The 18,407-nt window shown below is 40.3% G+C and overlaps 1 protein-coding gene across 1 annotated transcript in view; it reads left to right on the top strand.

Annotated features, from left to right (window-relative positions):
* wdr91 (WD repeat domain 91) overlaps positions 1-18,352 on the top strand; it is a 30,276-nt gene extending 11,924 nt beyond the window's left edge. The window contains exons 8-15 of the mRNA XM_055650396.1: positions 331-521; positions 1,303-1,453; positions 6,776-6,870; positions 7,763-7,922; positions 9,573-9,681; positions 11,184-11,296; positions 16,277-16,474; positions 17,844-18,352. Coding sequence (XP_055506371.1) covers positions 331-521; positions 1,303-1,453; positions 6,776-6,870; positions 7,763-7,922; positions 9,573-9,681; positions 11,184-11,296; positions 16,277-16,474; positions 17,844-18,008 — 1,182 coding nt within the window. The 3' untranslated portion in view covers positions 18,009-18,352. The remainder of the gene's footprint in view (positions 1-330; positions 522-1,302; positions 1,454-6,775; positions 6,871-7,762; positions 7,923-9,572; positions 9,682-11,183; positions 11,297-16,276; positions 16,475-17,843) is intronic.
* The last annotated feature ends 55 nt before the right edge of the window (positions 18,353-18,407 follow it).

Genomic DNA, 18,407 nt, shown 5'->3' with positions numbered 1-18,407 from the left:
AGTTGAGAAAAAACTTTGTGGAATTCAGTGCCACAGACGGCAGTGGAGGCCAAATCTCTGGATGGATTTAAGAGAGAGTTAGATAGAGCTCTAGGGGCTAGTGGAATCGAGGGATATGGGGAGAAGGCAGGCACGGGTTATTGATTGGGGACGATCAGCCATGATCACAATGAATGGCGGTGCTGGCTCAAAGGGCCGAATGGCCTCCTTCCTGCTCCTATTTTCTATGTTACTATGAAAGGTTACATCAGGTGTTTTTGGATAGATTGAGGTTATCTGAATAAAATACCAAATATAATTTGTTGCATAATATACTTGTACTACATGTAGGGTGTGGAGAAAAAAACTGAGGGCAGTAGTGCTGAGATTGACATTCCCAGCAGCCCTGAAATGCCAATAGATCAACTGGATTCCCCATCAAAACTGGAGAAGTGCAGGCTGGATGGAGGGAGCGAGCAGCCTTTCATTGTATTGAGCCAGGAGGAATACGCAGAGCATCATTCTTCAATCATGCACTGCAGGTGAGCAGCTTAGGGTATATTGTGTAAAGTTATCACTGCATCATGCTTTTTAATAGCTTAGCAGTTAATTCCCTCACAAATTATATGTTATATGTGTGGTAAATGTGAAAACGATTTGCAGTAAGATGTTAGCATTAAGTTATTTGAAGTGACTTCATCAACTGTGTTCTAGAGTTGCAAATATTCTTCCACCCTCCTTCACCCCGCCCTGTGCTCTCCTCTCCCCCTCGAGCTCACAGCCCCTCCCAGGCCAGTGCTTTTGTTTGTCTGCACTGTGACCACCCTTTACTAGTTATCTGCAGGCTGTTTTTGATCGTCCTAGGCATTGTCAAGCCTTGTTTGTTTGCAAGTAAAACTTGCTGATCACAACTTTAAAGGCATCCACTACAGCAACTAATTTTGATTTTTAAATTCAAAAGCAACAGGATGCAATTGGAAATCTAAAAAAAAAGGCTGAGAACATTTTCAGATCAATCAGCATCTGTAGAAACTGTAAACGTTTCAGTTTGAAGAACATTCAGAATTGGTTTCAACAGTTACTTATCTAAACTTTGTCACAAAGATTGTATACTTTTCAGATACTGATTTAACATTCTTCTACTTCAAAATTAAATGTTTGTAATTGTGTACCAGGAATCAATGATGTTGGTGCTCTTGGAGGTAAAGAAGGCTTTAAATGTTTGTGGAAGTTAGGTTTATTTGGTGGCATATATTATTGGTCTGCTTCTGTCTGTAGATATCTTGCTAGTTTTGAAAATACTTATTTTGTATTTTTTTTTAGGGTGGATTGCTCTGGGAGGAGAGTGGCCAGTCTGGATGTGGATGGTGTGGTTAAAGTGTGGACATTCAATCCTACCATGCAGACGAAAGCCACCATAATGTCCAAGTCGCAGCTAATTTCCCTGGAGTGGGCCACAAAACCAGACCGATTGGTGAGGACTAATCTGTGTAATCTGGGGTTTCTCACAAGTACATTTTATTTCAGAAAATTCACTGGGATAAATTGGGAAGAGCCTTTTGTGATATACTGCTGAGTTGTAGCAAACAGTACTGTAGTGTGGTGGAGCAATAAGCCAAGATGGTAAGGCAAAGTCAGAGAGAGTTACAGCATAGAACCAGGTACTTTAGTCCACTGAGTCCATGCTGACATCAACCACCCTACATTAATCCCAATTTTTAAACTCTTTCCCCCCCCCCCTCCCCCGCAACACTTTTTCTACCACATCCTCACACTGGGAGCAATTACAATGTTTAATTAATCTATCAACTCATCTGTGGGTTTAGGTGGAAATCATGCAAGGAGGACCTTGCTTTTGACCCTTGATGACGTCCTTTCAAGGTTAGGCTGTCCCTGTGTCTACAATAACCATGTTCCACACTTCATCCTTCTCCCATGTTGACATGGTGGACTGTAAATTTGTTGACTTCTGTAGGGTGCAATTTGGACATCTGGTCAGGATCAGATTTACTCCTAGTTCTGAACTTGTGCCTTGGTTGTAAAACTGCACAGGTGCCTTTTTGACCATAACCTCCCATTGATGGTTCGTCACTATTTAAATGGGAGTATTGCATATAAAGTATATTTTGAAGAATATTTAAAACATTAAAGGAAGCTCACAGAAAGCCTAATTGAAAGGCCTTGTCTGTTTCAGTAGATCAGCCATGATTGAATGGCAGAATTGACGTGATGGGCCGAAAGGCCAATTCTGCTCCCAGAACTTATGAACGTTTCAAAGGCTCTGAGGTTTAACCTAACCTGGTGATTTATTTTATTATCCTTTTAAATTAACTAATCTGATAAGAACAGAAAATGTCAGAAATAGTCATCTAGTAAGTTTGGATGTGCAGTTAAAGGACAAGTGATCAGAACTTTGGGTGATGATATCTTTGGGATGTTGAGGTGCTAGACATATCTGCCGAGTTGCTTCCTCCATCAGGCATAATTGATAATAGTCTAAATATATGCCTCAATATTTGTAGTAGATGAACGATTTTGGTATTTGAGCTGTTGTTTGTGCTTTGACAAGTCATTTGGCTTCTCTTATGAGGTCTGCTTTCTGATATGTTTGACGACTTGCTTCTTACATTGGGGATTGTACTAAAACAAAGTGAGTTCATTATTCCTGGAAAAAACCTGGCTTAAACCAATGTCCAGGTAACCAATGAGTAGAAATGGAAGCGAGAAAATTAGGTACAATTGGAAAGATAATGAGTCTTTAATGAGATAATGAGGCTTTATGCTCCTGGGTCATTGGGATGGGTTCTGGAGGAGCAAGTACCTGTAAATGCTATAATTTGCTCTTAATACAGTTGGGCCTGGCCTACCTTTTGTAAGTTTGACTGTGTCCGTTTACATCTCCCTTGCCCACAGTCTGTTCCTGATTATAATAACACACAACATAAAATAGGTTTTCCCTCATTCATTCCCCAGGGATGTCCTTGCACCCCTCTTTCGCCACTCTCGTGATTTTGCATCTCCTCTAGATCAAGGAAGGTGGAAAAAGACGCAGTCAGAGAAGTTTGAATACTTGCATCAAACCTTCTTGCAATCTCCATCTGCACTTCTCTCTGTTATCTCAGCTACATCGCATCCAGGTGATGTGATTTTATTTTAAGCATAGCCCTTCTTTCGTAGACTATCAACATCAGTTTTTAATCCATCCATTAGCTCCATCCTTTGCTTCCACTAGCATTTTGGCACCATCTTTGTCCCTGGTATAGATTGCTCTTGGTCAAATAAGATCAAAAAGAACAAATTATCCTACAACTTTAGGCTGTGCATGCCATACGCAAGAAGAAGATTGGTCTTGGACTTGTCCTCCTTCTCTATGCACAGAAGCTTAATGGGTCCCAATCCTCTTACTATTTACATGCCGATAAAGACCTTTGGATTCTCTTTCATGTCAATCTTTACACTCTTCATTTTTTCTGTACCTAAGTAATTGCTTATTTACATCTCCTCTCTCAGATTACAATACTTAGTCTGCTTCTCACTTGAAGCTTTAGTTTAGTTTAGAGATATAGCAAGGAAGACCCTTCGGCCCACTAAGTCTGCACCAACCCGCACACTAACACAATCCTACACAAACACTAGGGTCAATTTACAATTTTATCAAAGCCAATTAACCTACAAGCCTACTTCTTTGGAGTGTTGGAGGAAACCGGAGCACCTGGAAAAAGCCCAAACAGTCAGAAGGAGAACGTCAAACTCCGTACAGACTGCACTTGTAGTCCAGATCGAACCCAGGTCTCTGGCACTATAAAGCAACAACTCTACCACTTTGCCACCCACATTTATTCACCCACTTTTTAAAATGTTACCATTACCTGCCTTGTTTGCCTTCAGGGTGCTCTGTTTTTGGTTATCCTGTCTGTATCTGACATTAGTAGAGAGAAAATGCTAGAATTAATAGAATTAATTAAGCAAGTGGCATCAGAGCCCTAGGAAAATATTGATAGGCCTAGGCCGAGTTAGCATGAACTTATGAAAGGGGGATCAAGTTTGACATATTGATGGAATTGTTTGAGATTTAACTAGATGGATGAGGGCAAACCAATTGATGTGCTAATTGTGGACATTCAGCAGAAGTCAGTAATGGATGAAGTCGGGATTCTGTTCATCCGCATGTACAATTTCCTTGGGTCATCAACCCACTCATTCATCTTGTTGACATTAAGAGCTCGGTGGTTGTTCTGACATTGTGGCATGAGGTTAGAAAACATAGAAAATAAGTGCAGGAGGAGGCCATTTGGCCCTTTGAGCCTTTTTTTTTTCCTGTACTCATCTCATTATTGTTGATCTGGCTGACAACAGTGGTATCATCGGTGGTCTTCATGATTGGGTTGGTGCTGTAATTGATCAGTCATTTGTGTACAGGGAGTAAAGCAGAGATCTCGGCATGCAATACCGAGGAGCACCAGCATTAAGGGTCAAGGTGAACCCTTCTGGGTTCTTTCATGTGGAATATTTTAAGTCACTACATTTTGCCAGCTGCTTTTGTGATCAGTAGCTAGAGTTGACAGAGCTATATTGTGCTCTGTGGCGATGAACATTTTGCACACATACAGCCCTCCATAATGTTTGGGACAAAGACCCATCATTTATTTATGTGCCCCTGTACTCCACAATTTGAGATTTGTAATAGAAGAAAATCACATGTGGTTTTGGTTTCACCATGTAGAAATTACAGCTCTATTTATGTATGGTCCCCCCCCATATCAGGGCACCATAATGTTTGGGACACAGCAATGTCATGTAAATGAAAGCAGTCGTGTTTAGTATTTTGTTGCATATCATTTGCATGCAATGACTGCTTGAAGTCTTCGATTCATCAGTCAGGACATCACCAGTTGCTGGGTGTCTTCTCTGGTGATGCTCTACTAGGCCTGTATTGCAGCCATGCTTGTTCTTGGGGCTAGTCCCCTTCAGTTTTCCCTTCAGCATATAAAAAGCATGCTCAAATCCGGTGATTGTCATTCTTGAGTGGCCAAGTCAATTTTTTAGCTTTGAAAAACTCCTTTGTTGCTTTAGCAGTATGTTTGGGATCATTGTCTTGCTGTAGAATGAACCACTGGCCAATGAATTTTGACGCATTTGTTTGAACTTGAGCAGATAGAATGTGTCTATACACTTCAGAATTCATTATGCTACTACCATCAGCAGTTGTATCATCAATGGAGATAAGTAACCTTCAGCAGCCATACATGCCCAGGCTATAACACCCCCACCACCGTGTTTCACAGATGAGGTGGTAAGCTTTGGATCTTGGGCAATTGCCTCTCTACTCCATACTTTGCTCTTGCCATCACTCAGATATAAGTTAATCTTCGTCTCATCTGTCCACGTCCTTTTTCCAGAACTGTAGTTGCTCTTTTAAATACTTCTTGGCAAACTAACCTGGCCATCCTATTTTTGCGGCTAACCAGTGGTTAGCATCTTGCAGTGTAGCCTCTGTATTTCTGTTCATGAGGTCTTCTGCGGACAGTGGTCATTGACAAATCCACACCTGACTCCCGAATAGTGTTTCTGATCTGTTGGTCAGGTGTTTGGGGATTTTTCTTTATTATAGAGAGAATTCTTCGGTCATCAGCTGTGGAGGTCTTCCTTGGCCTGCCAGTCCCTTTGCGATTAGTAAGCTTATTTGACTTTCATTGGCACAACTTTGGTCCTCATGCTGATGAACAGCAATGAAAGTTTCCAAAGGTGTTGGAAAGACTGGAGGAAAGACTAGGTGCTGAGAGCTTATACCTGCATTAAGCAGTCAATTAAACACACCTGAGCAATTACAAATGCTTGTGAAGCCATGCTTCTCAAACATTATTGTGCCCTGAAATGGGGGGACTATGTATAAACACAGCTGTAATTTCTACATGGTGAAACCAAAATATATACAAATTGCCATTAATAAAATCTGACAATGTGCACTTTAACCACATGTTATTTTTTTCTATCACAAATCTCAAATTGTGGAGTACAGAGGCAAATAAATAAATTATGAGTCTTTGTCCCAAACATTATGGAGGGCACTGCACATGTGCAGATGTTCCCAGGCCCCTTCTGTCTCCTCATTCTGCAAAAATGAAGGACCATGAGGTCCTTTAGTCAAAATTTTGTAAATTAATGTTTAATGATTTATCGTTGAAATATTTTATACCAGTTGTACCTCAAGGTGAGGCTTGTCTCTGAAGATAAGTCACCAGTTCATTGCAATCCAAAATCTCTTTCAGAAGAATTGGTTTAGTTATCTGACTTTAGATCATCTTTACTGTTGGATTGTGACCGACTGAATCTACATTACACCAGTAGGCCACTCTGCCACTTGAACATGCTTTGTCATTCAATAAGATCACGAGCCATCTGATTATAACTTCAACTCCGCATTCCCACCCAGCTTTGCCTTGCTTATCAAATATCTGGGTAGCTCAGCCTTATAATAAATTTTTTTTTAAAAAGCTCTGCTTTCACCACACTTTAGGGACGATATACATTCTAATGACTTGCGACCCTCTGAAAGACTTAAAAAAAGCTCATCTCTGCCTTAAACATTTGGTCCCATCCTCTCCACTTCCACAAGAGCAGTGCCAGTTTTTTTATATTGGACTTGCAGGGGCTTTGATGATCATTTGTTGCATTTAATCTATGCATAGTATAATTTCAAGAATGAAGTGTACAATGGTCACTGTAAAGGAACAAATTATCTTCCTCAAGACGTAACACAGTATGTATTGTAAATAGCAGCATTTTTTTCCTGCAGCTGTTGCTTGGCAGCGGAGTTGGGACAGTCCGTCTTTACGATACTGATGCTAAGAAGAGTCTGTATGAGCTAACAATTGATGAATCCTACCCCCGGTAAGTTTGAGAGGCAGTGTGCATGAGACGTCCTTGTGTACAGAAAAGAAACAGAAAAAATGCTCAATTTGTTTGTATTTCTTCTCCTCTGCAAAAAAACATATTTTACCTGTTCATATAAATCAGATCTCACCACAACAACTAACCCCTCCACACCACTTGTTGTATCTCAAGTTCATTTGTTATAAACTTGTTTAATTATGTGTTTCTTCCCCTTGACCAAAACCCTCAATTACTATTAATGCTCATTTTCTGTCAACCATGTCCCAGATCACTTCTGATGTTTAATAAAACCCTTTTTTAAATTATCCTTTTTGAGAATCACTTTCATTTTGTATCATCTACTTCCTGGCCCTTCTGCCAATGGGAAGTTTCTCACTCCTGCACTATTTACACAGAAAATATCTCCAGGAATTCATGGTATCATTTACATCTGCCTGAACATACACTTGGGCTCTGGTATCAATGTATTTTCCAAAGAGCTCTACCTTCAACAATGTACAACTCTCTCAGCACTGTACTGGAGCATCACCCGAGCATACCATTTGCTTAGCATTGCAGTGCTGGACCTGGATTTCTGCTTCTTGTAGCTTGAATCAATGGCCTTCTGAGCCCAAACGTGCTACTACTGAGGCAAGAATAACACAAGGTTCAATAGTCTGACAACAAGATTAGGAACAAGATAGTAAACAAACTTTGTTGTTCTGTATCCAACAAGTGTTGAGGACACATGGAAGAGCAGAGGGAGTTGATGGTTCAGTTGTTAATCTATACTTACTGCAAAGCAGAATTTATAGTAGGTGGTATTCCAACCTGTGTAAAGTTGGTATGGGGTGTTCTACCTTTAACTTTTAATATTATTAATATTGTTTAATATTGTTTTTGTCAACAGTATCTTGTCTCTAGCTTGCAGTCCAGATGGCACCTCATTTGTTTGTTCCTCTGCTGCTCCAAGCATCAAACTAGCAACTGTACCTGATATTGGAGAGAAGGGCGTGAACCTAGTTCCAGGCAATCTTCTGCTGTGGGACACAAAGACCATGAAGCAACAGGTAATCTGCCAGCAGAGATGGCGGAACTAAGTGCGATGATAAACGCAAAGTGCTGGAGTATCCCAGCTGGTCTCTGGAGATAAACGATGGGTGACGTTTCGGGTCACGACCCTACTTCAGACTGAAAGTTGGGGGAGGGAACTTGAGGCAGGAAAAGGCCAGAACAAAGCAGGACTGGTAACAGACGACCAAGGAAAAGATGAGTGCATAATGGCCCATTGTTGGCTGGGGAAGAGGTGATAACAGAGGGATACAAGGATGCGAACAGTGGAACTAGTAGGACGACCAGTGGGGGGGGAGAGAGGGACGGCAGGGGTTATTTAAAATTAGAGAAATCGGCGTTCATACAGCTGGGTTGTAAGCTGCCCAAGGGAAATGTGAGGTGCTGTTCCTCTAATTTGTGTGTGGCCTCATTCTGGCAGTGGAGGATGCCCAGGATAGAAAAGTCAGTATGGGAGTGGGAACTTACCAGGGGTAGGATTCATCAATGTTTGGAAGCCGGGAGATCGTGTCGGCCAAGGCGGATTGAGTGTAAGCATTCAACTAAACAATCGCTGTAAATTTATGCCCAATACATTCAAGTCCAAATCATTAATATATACTAACGGAGGTAATGGTATCGGTACATGCATCAGGTTAACTTGAGGGTATCATTTCTTCCAATCTGTAAAATATCCTTTCGGTCTCCATAACATCTATGGCTTTAATTGCCTTTTGGAGGTCCAAATATACAATATCAGCTTTATTTCTGTCGTCAACCCACTCATCATTTTATATCATTACATCTTGCAGTGATCTGCCTTTTTATAGCTATTCTAAACCTTGTGATATTATGATTGATATTTCCTAAGCATTCTCCCTCTGATGCTAGCTCCGCCTGGCCTAGTTTATTCCCCAGAATTAAAGTCACCTTCCTTGGACAGAAATGTACAGATCAGGAGCAGACTTCAGAAACTCTCCTCTTCGTTGCCTCTTATGTCATTACTATCAACATGGATAACTTAATGCATGTATCTGCAATTCTTACACATCTGCAATTTCCCTGGAAATCTGCTCTTAACCATCCGTTCCACCAGTCAGCAACCTAGGGTGTGAAAGCATTGTTTCTTAATTGGAAACAGATTTTGTCCTTGATCATTCCAGGATATCTCTTCTCTCCAGCACTACTGTGAATCAATATTGGCAATGCTGCCATTTCCCCACCTTCCCATTTTTCCTGTAAACCTTGTATTCTGGAATACTTAGAACCTAATCCTGTTACTTTGTTTATAGCCAGGTTGAACTTGGCCTACGTTTGGAAAATAGATGCATTTGTACAAATATATGACTGATATTGAATGGGTGCTAGTTCTGAATAATGCTTGTTCAGATTAGCCTTCTCACCCAGAATATTTTGGTTTATTTCCACACTTTTCCATCTTTCCCTTTGCAACCAAAACCTCCATGAAACTCTTATCCTAATTGGGAGGTTATGTTGTCAGTTACTCCACTTGATCAGGGGAATAACTTTTGGGTCCAGCTTAAGTACGAGCTGTATTGGGAATTAAATTATGATCAGTAGTATTGCTGTCTTATAATGAAAGTTGCCAGTTTGTATCTTCAAACAACTGAGGACTTAATGTTTCAAACAGATTATCTTGTTTCCTGCAGCACCAGTTTTCCTTAGATCCTGAGCCAATTGCTATTAACTGTACAGCTTTCAGTCATAACGGAAATCTGCTGGTGTCTGGAGCTGCTGATGGCATCATCCGACTCTTTGGTAAGGTTGACCTTGCTGCAGGATGAGACTTTGAATGCTTCTTTCATAAAACATAGAACAGTACAGCATCGGGACATGCGCTTCAGCCCACAATGTCATACCAAATATAATGCCAAGTTACTGTCTGCATACCCCTCCATTCTCTGCATTTCCATGTGCTTATCCAAAAGCGTTTTAAATGCCATAGTTATATCTGTTTCTCCTATCATCCCTTGGGGTATGTTCCAGGCACTCACTGCTTTTTGAGTAAAAAGAAACTTGCCCTGCACATTTCCTTTAAACCTCCCCTCTGACCTTAAAGCTATACTCTAATCTTTGATAATCCAACCCAGTCAATAATTGTTCTGACTCTAACCCTAAATAATTCTGACTCTAAATAATTAATATACCTCTCAGTTCCCCCCTCAACATCTGATGTTTCCAAGTTTTCCAATCGAAACAATCTCAGTTTGCCCAACCTCTCTTCTAGTTAATATCGTAAGATCCAGACAGTATTCAGATAAACCTCTTCTGCACCCTCTCCAAAGTCGCAACATCCTTGCTGCAATGGGACGACCAGAACTCCACCCAATACTCCAAATGTGGCCAAATCAAAGTTTTATAAAGCTGCAACACGAACTCCCGACTCTTGCACTCAGTATCCTAATTGATGAGGGCAAGCATTCCATACACTTCCTTTACTGCGCTATCTACCTATGTTGCCACTTTCAATGGACTTGGATTCCAAGATCGCTTTGTACATCAATACTGTCAAGGGTTTTGCCATTAACTGCATACTTGCCACTTACCAACACTTTGCTCTTACCATCTGCCATTTCTACTGCACATATCTATGATTATCAAATTCTGCTGTATCATTTGACAGCCTTCCTTGCTGTCTGCAACTTCACCAATTTTGCTGTTGTCTGCAAACTGACTCACCAACCATTCTACATTTCCAAGTCTTTTTATCACAAACAACAGAGGTTGTTTGAATGCTTCGTTATGTTTTGCTTCGCATATGTTTTGTTTCTGTTACTTGATTCTACTGTTGGTTAGATTTGATAATACTACGGAAGACAAAATATCTGCATACCTAGCCCTCTGCCCTTCAACTATATGATGGGCTGCCAGGGTTCAATTTTGTGAACATTGTTTGACCTCTTGTGAACTGGTTACCGATCTGTGTTTCAGTCAGCACTAAATGATGATGATCAGTACAGAGCCTGCTTGCACCAGATGCATTTCTCCTAAAACCAGTTGCAGCAACACAACCTGGAATTCATTCAGTGCAGACCAGAATCAAACTGGGCTTTGTAATTCAAAAGCTTCTCATTCCTGAAGTTTAGGGGAGGGAGTCAGGCTTTTGAAAAACAGACTTATGTTTTAAATTTTGTGTTGCCTCCAGCTGATCTAAACAGAAAATTGGGTAAAGCAGTATTTATGGAGAGAGAATTGGATTCATCGTTTCCAGTAAATGGCTGTTCGTGAGAATTGTGAATGTGTCTGTTTGTATGTTTCAGACATGCAGCGGTACGACTGTGCTATGAGCTGGCAAGCACATTCTGGTGAGGTTTATTCCGTGGAATTCAGCTATGATGAAAACTCTGTTTACAGCATTGGTGAAGATGGGAAGGTAATGGAACTATTGTTAAACACAGAACTTGGGCCATTTGAACAAATGGTTCTGTTGGAGAGATGGTAGTGCAAGTAACTTACTTTCAGAGGTAGTTAAAAGTATGGTCTCGAAATATGTTTTCTCAAAAAGTGCTGTGACACAGAAAACCTGTTAAACTGCTGTTCCCCTTTGCTCTTGCCTTAGATAGTGCTTGATGAAAAATGTGATTGGTCTGAAGGATTTGAACATTCCTCAGTATCAACCGAGACTGTAGATGCTGGATTCTTGAGCGACAAACCTCCGTGGGTCGGGCTGCATCTTTGGAAGAAAATGGACAAATTATGTTTCACGTCTTCAAACTCAACACAGATACACGAGTTTGAAGATTGATCCCGACCCGTAATGTTGTTTGTCCATTTCCCTCCACAAATGCTGCCTGGCGTGCAGAGTTCCTCAAGCAATTTGCTTTTTGCACATGGAGATACAGTGCCCTCCATAATGTTTCAGAGAACGAACCCATCATTTATTTATTCCTCTGTACTACACAATTTGAGATTTGTAATAGAAAAAAAATCACATTAGGCTGTGGGCCGAGCATCAAAAATGTGTCTAGAAATAGGATTTCGTGACCCAAGTCACCAAACTACATGAAACTTTCACATATTGTGTAAAAATATTTATATAAATATAAATATTTGTTTCAGGCTAGCATGAAAATATATCTGTATGGATCTTAATTAATTTAATTGCACCCATTTATAATGTGAATAAATTCATTCATTCGTTCACTCACTCACTCACTCAATCACTTATTCATCCATTCATTCATTCATGAAATTGAGGGCCTAAACTATAACACAGTCAATTAAACATTGTCACTAATGCCAGCTTGTTGTAGAGTAATAAGTCGGGTGATTTGTATAAATATTTTTACACAATATGTTGTTCATGAGTCATAACAGAATTGGGCGATTTGGCCCATCAAATCTACTCTCTCATTCAATCACGGCAGATCTATCTTTTTCAACCCAATTTTCCTGCCTTCTCCCCGAAATCTTTAATACCCTTAAGAACCTGACAATCTGCTTTAAAAATATCCAAAGACTGCCTCCACAGCTGTCTGCGGAAGTATTCCACAGATTCACCACCCTCTGGATACAAAAATTCTACCTCATCTCCTTTCTTTTATTCTGAGGCTGTGCCTTGTTGTCCTAGACACTTCCACTAGTGGAAACATCCTCTCTACATCCACTCTATGCAGGCCATTTGTTATTCGGAATGTTTCAATGAGATCTTCCTCACCCTTCTAAATTCCAGTGAGTAGAGACCCAGAGTTGTTAAACGCTCATAATATGTTAACCCAATCATTCCTGGAATCATTGTCAAAAACCTCCTCGGGATCCCTTCCAATGTCAACCCATCCCTGCTCAGATATGGGGCTCAAAACTGCTCACAGTACTCCAAATGCAGTCTGACCTTGTGCCTTATTACATCCCTCCTGTTATATTCTAGTCTTTGCAAAATGAATGCTAACATTATTTTGCCTTCCTTACTACCAATTGGATCTGCAAATTAATCAAATCCTACATCAGCACTCCCAAATCCCTTTGCACCTACAATTTCTGAACCTGCTTGCTAAGTTGTATTTCATCATCCACTTCTTTGCCCACTCTCCCAACCTGTTCAAGTCCTTCTGCAGTCTTTCTGATTCCTCTACACTACCTTCCACTCTACTTATCTTCGTTACAAGGGCAGACTTAGCCACCAGCCATCAATTCCATTATCCAAATTATTAATATACAATATGAAAAGAAGCGTAACTAACACCGACCCCTGTGGAACACCACTAGTCACTGGCAGCCAACCAGAGAAAGTCCCCTTTATTCCCCTTCTTTGCCTTCTGCCATTCAACCAATGGCAATAATCTTCTATCCATGCTATTATCTTCCCTCTGATACCATGGGCTTTCATCTTATCTGGCAGCCTCATGTGCAGCACTTTATCAAAGGCATTCTGAAAATCCAAGTAAACAACATCCACTGACTATTTACTGCTATTTACCTGCTCAAAGAATTCCAACTGATTTGTCAGGCAAGATCTCCCGCTCACAAAACCATGCAAACTTCAGCCTATTTTAACATGTGCTTCTAAGTACTCAGAAACCTTATCCTTAATAATGTTTTTTTAAAATCTTACCAACCACTGGAGTCAGGCTATATTTTCTCCTCCTTTACCTCGCTCCCTTTTTGAACAGTGGAATAATATTTGAAATTTTCCAGTCCTCGGGGACTACTTCTGACTTGTGATTTTAGAAAGATCACTACTAATGCCTCCTCAATCTCTAAAGCTACCTCTTTCAGAACCCTGGGGTGCAGTTTGTCTGGTCCGGGTGACTTATCCACCTTCAGACCTTTCAGCTTCCCAAGCACCTTCTCCTTAGTAATGGCAACTCCACTAACTTCTGCCCCGACTCTCTTGAATTTCTGGCATGTTGCTGATGTCTTTCGCAGTAAGGACTGACGCAAAAAAGTGTTCAATTTTCCGCCATTTCTTTCTTCCCCATTACTACTTCTCCAATTTCATTTTCCAGCAGTACAATGTCCACTCTTGCCTTTCTTTTACTCTTTATATACCTGAAGAAAATGTTGGTATCCTCTTTTATATTATTGGTCATCTTTTCTTCCTTTATTGCTTTGCCTACAGTAGGTTTTTAAACCTACCCAATCCTCTATCTTTTCGCTAAACCGTGCAATATTATATGCCTTCTCTTTTAGTTTAATGCTGAGTATTTAGCCTTGTGGAGTTCCACTGGTAATAGCCTTGTAGTTGCAAAAATACTTGCACTTTGCTTCTTGCCACGGAACCAATTGTTTACTCTCCATTATCATTTGATCCTTTGAACTTTACTGTTTTGACTATTCTGTGATATGAGACCTTGCCTAACCCCTTGCTAAAAATCAACATGTACTACATTAAACACATTTCTCTCATTGCTCTCTTCTTTGTAATCTCTTCTAAAAATTCAGTCACGGTGATGCAACATCACTCTCCCTTTACAAATTCATAATAACTGTATGATTAATTTGTCCCTTTTTAAGTGAAGGTTTATGGCAGTGGTTCCCAACCTTTTTTTGGCCATGCCCCACCTAATCACCTCTAAAATCCTGATGCCCCCCCCCCCCCCCCCCATGTGGTGATATATAATTCTTATTTAAAAAGTGAACTCCGTTTCAGCTGAAGAAGCTTAAAACGCCAATACCTTGGTTTAAACAAGCTTCAAAAGAACTGTGGTGATTATGTAATAACTACACAATAAAGACCTTTTTTACCCAAAAAAAATTAGTTACTCAAAATAACATCTGAAACATAAACTACATATGTTTACCTGATAGAAAATCCAAAAAAATAAAAATCGAAAATTTGGATCCAGACTTCGCGCTCAATTGCCCCCCTTGAAAATCAAATTGCCCCCCTGTGGGGCGTACGCCCCACATTGGGAACCAATAGTTTAGGGTGTCCTCATATAATTAGTTTTATTGATATGTCTACCATTGAAGTTAACCTGGTCTTCAGTTATGCAGTTAATCTTTACCTTTTAAACAATCCAACCAACTGCTGGCAATGATATAAAGACAGAAATGAGGTGGTCAGCCTCTCCAAGAATACAGTCACAAAGTGCTTGAGTAACTCAGTGTGTCAGGCGGCATCTCTGGAGAACATGGATAGGCAACATTTCAGGTTGGGACTCTTCTAACTTGACTGCTTACCCACACAAGGTGATAAATGTGATCCTTGTCATGGTAAACGTGATTCACCCCCAGATGCCAAAGGAGTGGACTCTCAGGGAACGTGCTGTTTTTACCAATGATCTGAGCATTACATGGCTGTTATGTGTACCCGTGAATAATAACTCGGACGATTAGTGTGTATAATATGTCTTTAGATTTTACGTGCCTGTTTTTATATGTTGTCTTTTTCCTCTCCTAATTGCGCTTTTAATTTCTGTTCTGCACAGTCTGTACTCTTCTCGGCTGCCTGCTATATTTAAGCTATTAGCGTCTAACATAAGCTCCTATTTGCCTTATCTTATCTTGCTGTACACAGTTATCAAGGAGCTGTAGATTGACATTTTCACAGTGGCTCTATGGGAATATATTAAATGCTTCAATTGCTTTGAGGCTGATTTATTAAAATTATTCTTGAAACTAATAAAGTAGACTGTATCCCAATTTAGAACAATTATTTTTTAATCTTGTCCTTTTCCATAACATTCCTAAATTTAACTAAATTATGATCACTACTATAAAAGTACTGTTCCACTGATAATCAGTTTCATTGCCAAAAGCTCAATCGAGTCTTGTGACCCCACTTGTTGGGCGTGCTACACATGCACTTAAAATATTTTTCCTGAAAGGAATTTTGAATGTGTGCCTTTATATTAAATATATATATTTGGATAAAATAAATTACCTGTCACTGCCCTCATTTTTCCTCCTCCATTGGTCTTTCATACACCCAAATGTGTTATTGCCCCCGTTTTGATTCTTTACTTTGGTCTATGCAAATGATGCCCATCCATTATATCATCTCTTCAACATTTGTGATTGTTTCTTTAAACAATAATACAACCCTGGTGCCTTGCTGAACAGCTTCTGAGTTTGCTGCGATACACTATGGCTATAAGATATTTAAGTAGAACATACTTAAGTTTATTAACCATGCACAGCTCATCAGTGCTTTCCAATGTGCTTTTTTAATGATAGATGCATTGAGGGCATTTCAACCAGCCTGGTGGCTTCTAAAATAGTAATAGTGTGCCATTCTATGTTAATGTTCTTCCATCAGAACAGAACAATTTTTAGGCTTGTCTGTCTTAGTGAGTCTGTGTGCCAACATGTTTGTGTGACTCCTCATCTCCACTAAAACAAGTAAAGGATGTTTGCAATTATTTAATGGTTCTGTCTGATTTATTTTATGTTGATTCTCTGGCCAACACAGTTCATTCAGTGGAATATTCATAAGAGCGGAGTGAAGGTTTCTGAGTGTGCGGTGCAGTCGGATGCAATCGGTCCATTTGTGCTGTCTGGATACAGTGGGTACAAGCAAGTACAGGTGCCACATGGAAGACTGTTTGCCTTTGACTCTGAGGGACACTGTGTGCTCACTTGCTCATCCACGGGTGGAATCATTCACAAGGTAAGACGTGCACCGTACTTATTAATAATGAGAGACCTTTGGTTTCTCTCACCTTCTATTTCCTTCCTCGTGATAAAAATTGTTTATCCTAAAAAAAAGTACTACTGGCACTTCACCTTTTGTACATCAGGTGATGAGAGTCACGGACTATTCACCAGTGGAGCGTTACCGTCTGAGCATTGCCCAGTCTTCTTCTTCTTTCGTGTGGCGTGCACAGCCTAAAGTTGTTGGACAACTTGTTCTATTTGATCTTCCATTTGTGCACATCGAGTTGATTGCATTAGTCGAAACAGGGCGGACCACGTGAAGGTTGCAATCTTCCACCCCATTGCCCAGTACATTTTACTTACATGCACAATTTCAGCAAAGAATTCTCGGGCACACAAACTCAAATTCTGGCATCCCTCTGCCATGGTTGTTACTAGTGAGTGTTGTCTATTCTGGACTTTAATTCAAATTTATTTCATTATCATCCCTAATTAAATGTTTAAATTAACATGTTTGGTGAACACTTCAGAGCTGTGCGTTTATTTCTGAGCAGCTGGCCTCGGAAAGATTTGGGAGGTGCAGATTGGGCCGAATTGCTGTAAATCTGAAAGGGTTAAAGTATGGGAATTATGAATGTGGAAACTATATTCTCATCAGTGGCAGATCAATTTGGGCAGCTAAAGTGCCAGGATAATTTGATAGAGCATGTAAAAAGGAAATATTTCTTCCAGTAAGTGAGGACGGCACAAGCAGGTTGTGCCTTAAAATTGGAGCTTGGCTCTTCAGGGCGAGGTGGTTCCTCAGATAAAGAGTGGAAGTTAGAACTCTTCAAAAAGAAGTGGCACTCTCAGAAATCAGTTCAACTTATTAGACAGTTCAACTCGGCGTATGAAAAAGTACAGACCAGAAAGGTACAAAAGTTCTGTACCTTTCCATACCTCTAGTTTCCCTCTTCCCTGACACCCAGTCTAAAGAAGTATCTCGACCTGAAACGTATTCTATTCCTTTTCTCCAGAGATGCAACCTGTCCCGCTGAGTTACTCCAGCTTTTTGTGTCTCCAAATAGCTTGAGAGGCAGGGAGTCGGATTTTAATTTACAATTATATCACTGTCCAAAACAACAAATATTTAGGACCAAAGCCAAAATAGTTGTTGTTCCTGCACATCCTGTAGGAATTCAACCCAATCTACTTCACCTTTCTCTTTGTACACAAGGTTCACTGAAAGCAGCAGGGCAGTTTGACTAAGTGGGTTTGTGAAAGCATGCTGGACCTGGGGATATTTTTTTTAAAAAGGCATAGAGTAAAGGGGCAGAAGAAGTGAAGAGCAGGTGCCATTCTGGTTTGTACTTATTGATTCCGATGAACTTTCTACCTTCCAGCTGACCAACACAGAACGAGCCATGGAGCCCTGCCTATCGCTGGGAGGTCATCGAGCTCCTGTAGTCACTGTTGACTGGTGTACTGCAATGGATTGTGGAACATGCCTGACAGCATCAATGGACGGAAGAATAAAGTTGACTACGCTACTGGCACACAAACCGTAAAACTATGGCCCATCAGAACTGAAACGCTGGCATGGGTCACCATGAGTGTTTGATTCAAAACCTGTGGATGTTACAATTCTGACCTTCCATCTGTATTTATATTTGAAGGTTCCACTAACCAAATAGTTCCAAGTGTGTTGTTGAACTCTCTCTAATTATATTGATTGTGCTGTGTTTTAACAACTGATTTTTATGAAAAGTCGTTCCTGCTATTGCTTCATGTCTCACGATCAATATATTGTCCTTAAACTCACTTTAAAAATAATAGTAGAAACCGGTATCCTAACAATAAAGAGCATTTTGCCTTGTTTGAGCAATGTAAAATGCCAAATGCCTAAACAGTATTCTACATTTGAGACTTTGCTCACATTTGGAACTTAAAACAAAACTTCTGCCTGA

The sequence above is a fragment of the Leucoraja erinacea genome, chromosome 19 (genome assembly GCF_028641065.1).
Source record: "Leucoraja erinacea ecotype New England chromosome 19, Leri_hhj_1, whole genome shotgun sequence".
Classification (NCBI taxonomy): domain Eukaryota; kingdom Metazoa; phylum Chordata; class Chondrichthyes; order Rajiformes; family Rajidae; genus Leucoraja; species Leucoraja erinaceus.
Note: the sequence above shows the minus strand (reverse complement) of the source record. Positions and strands in the feature narration are given on the sequence as shown.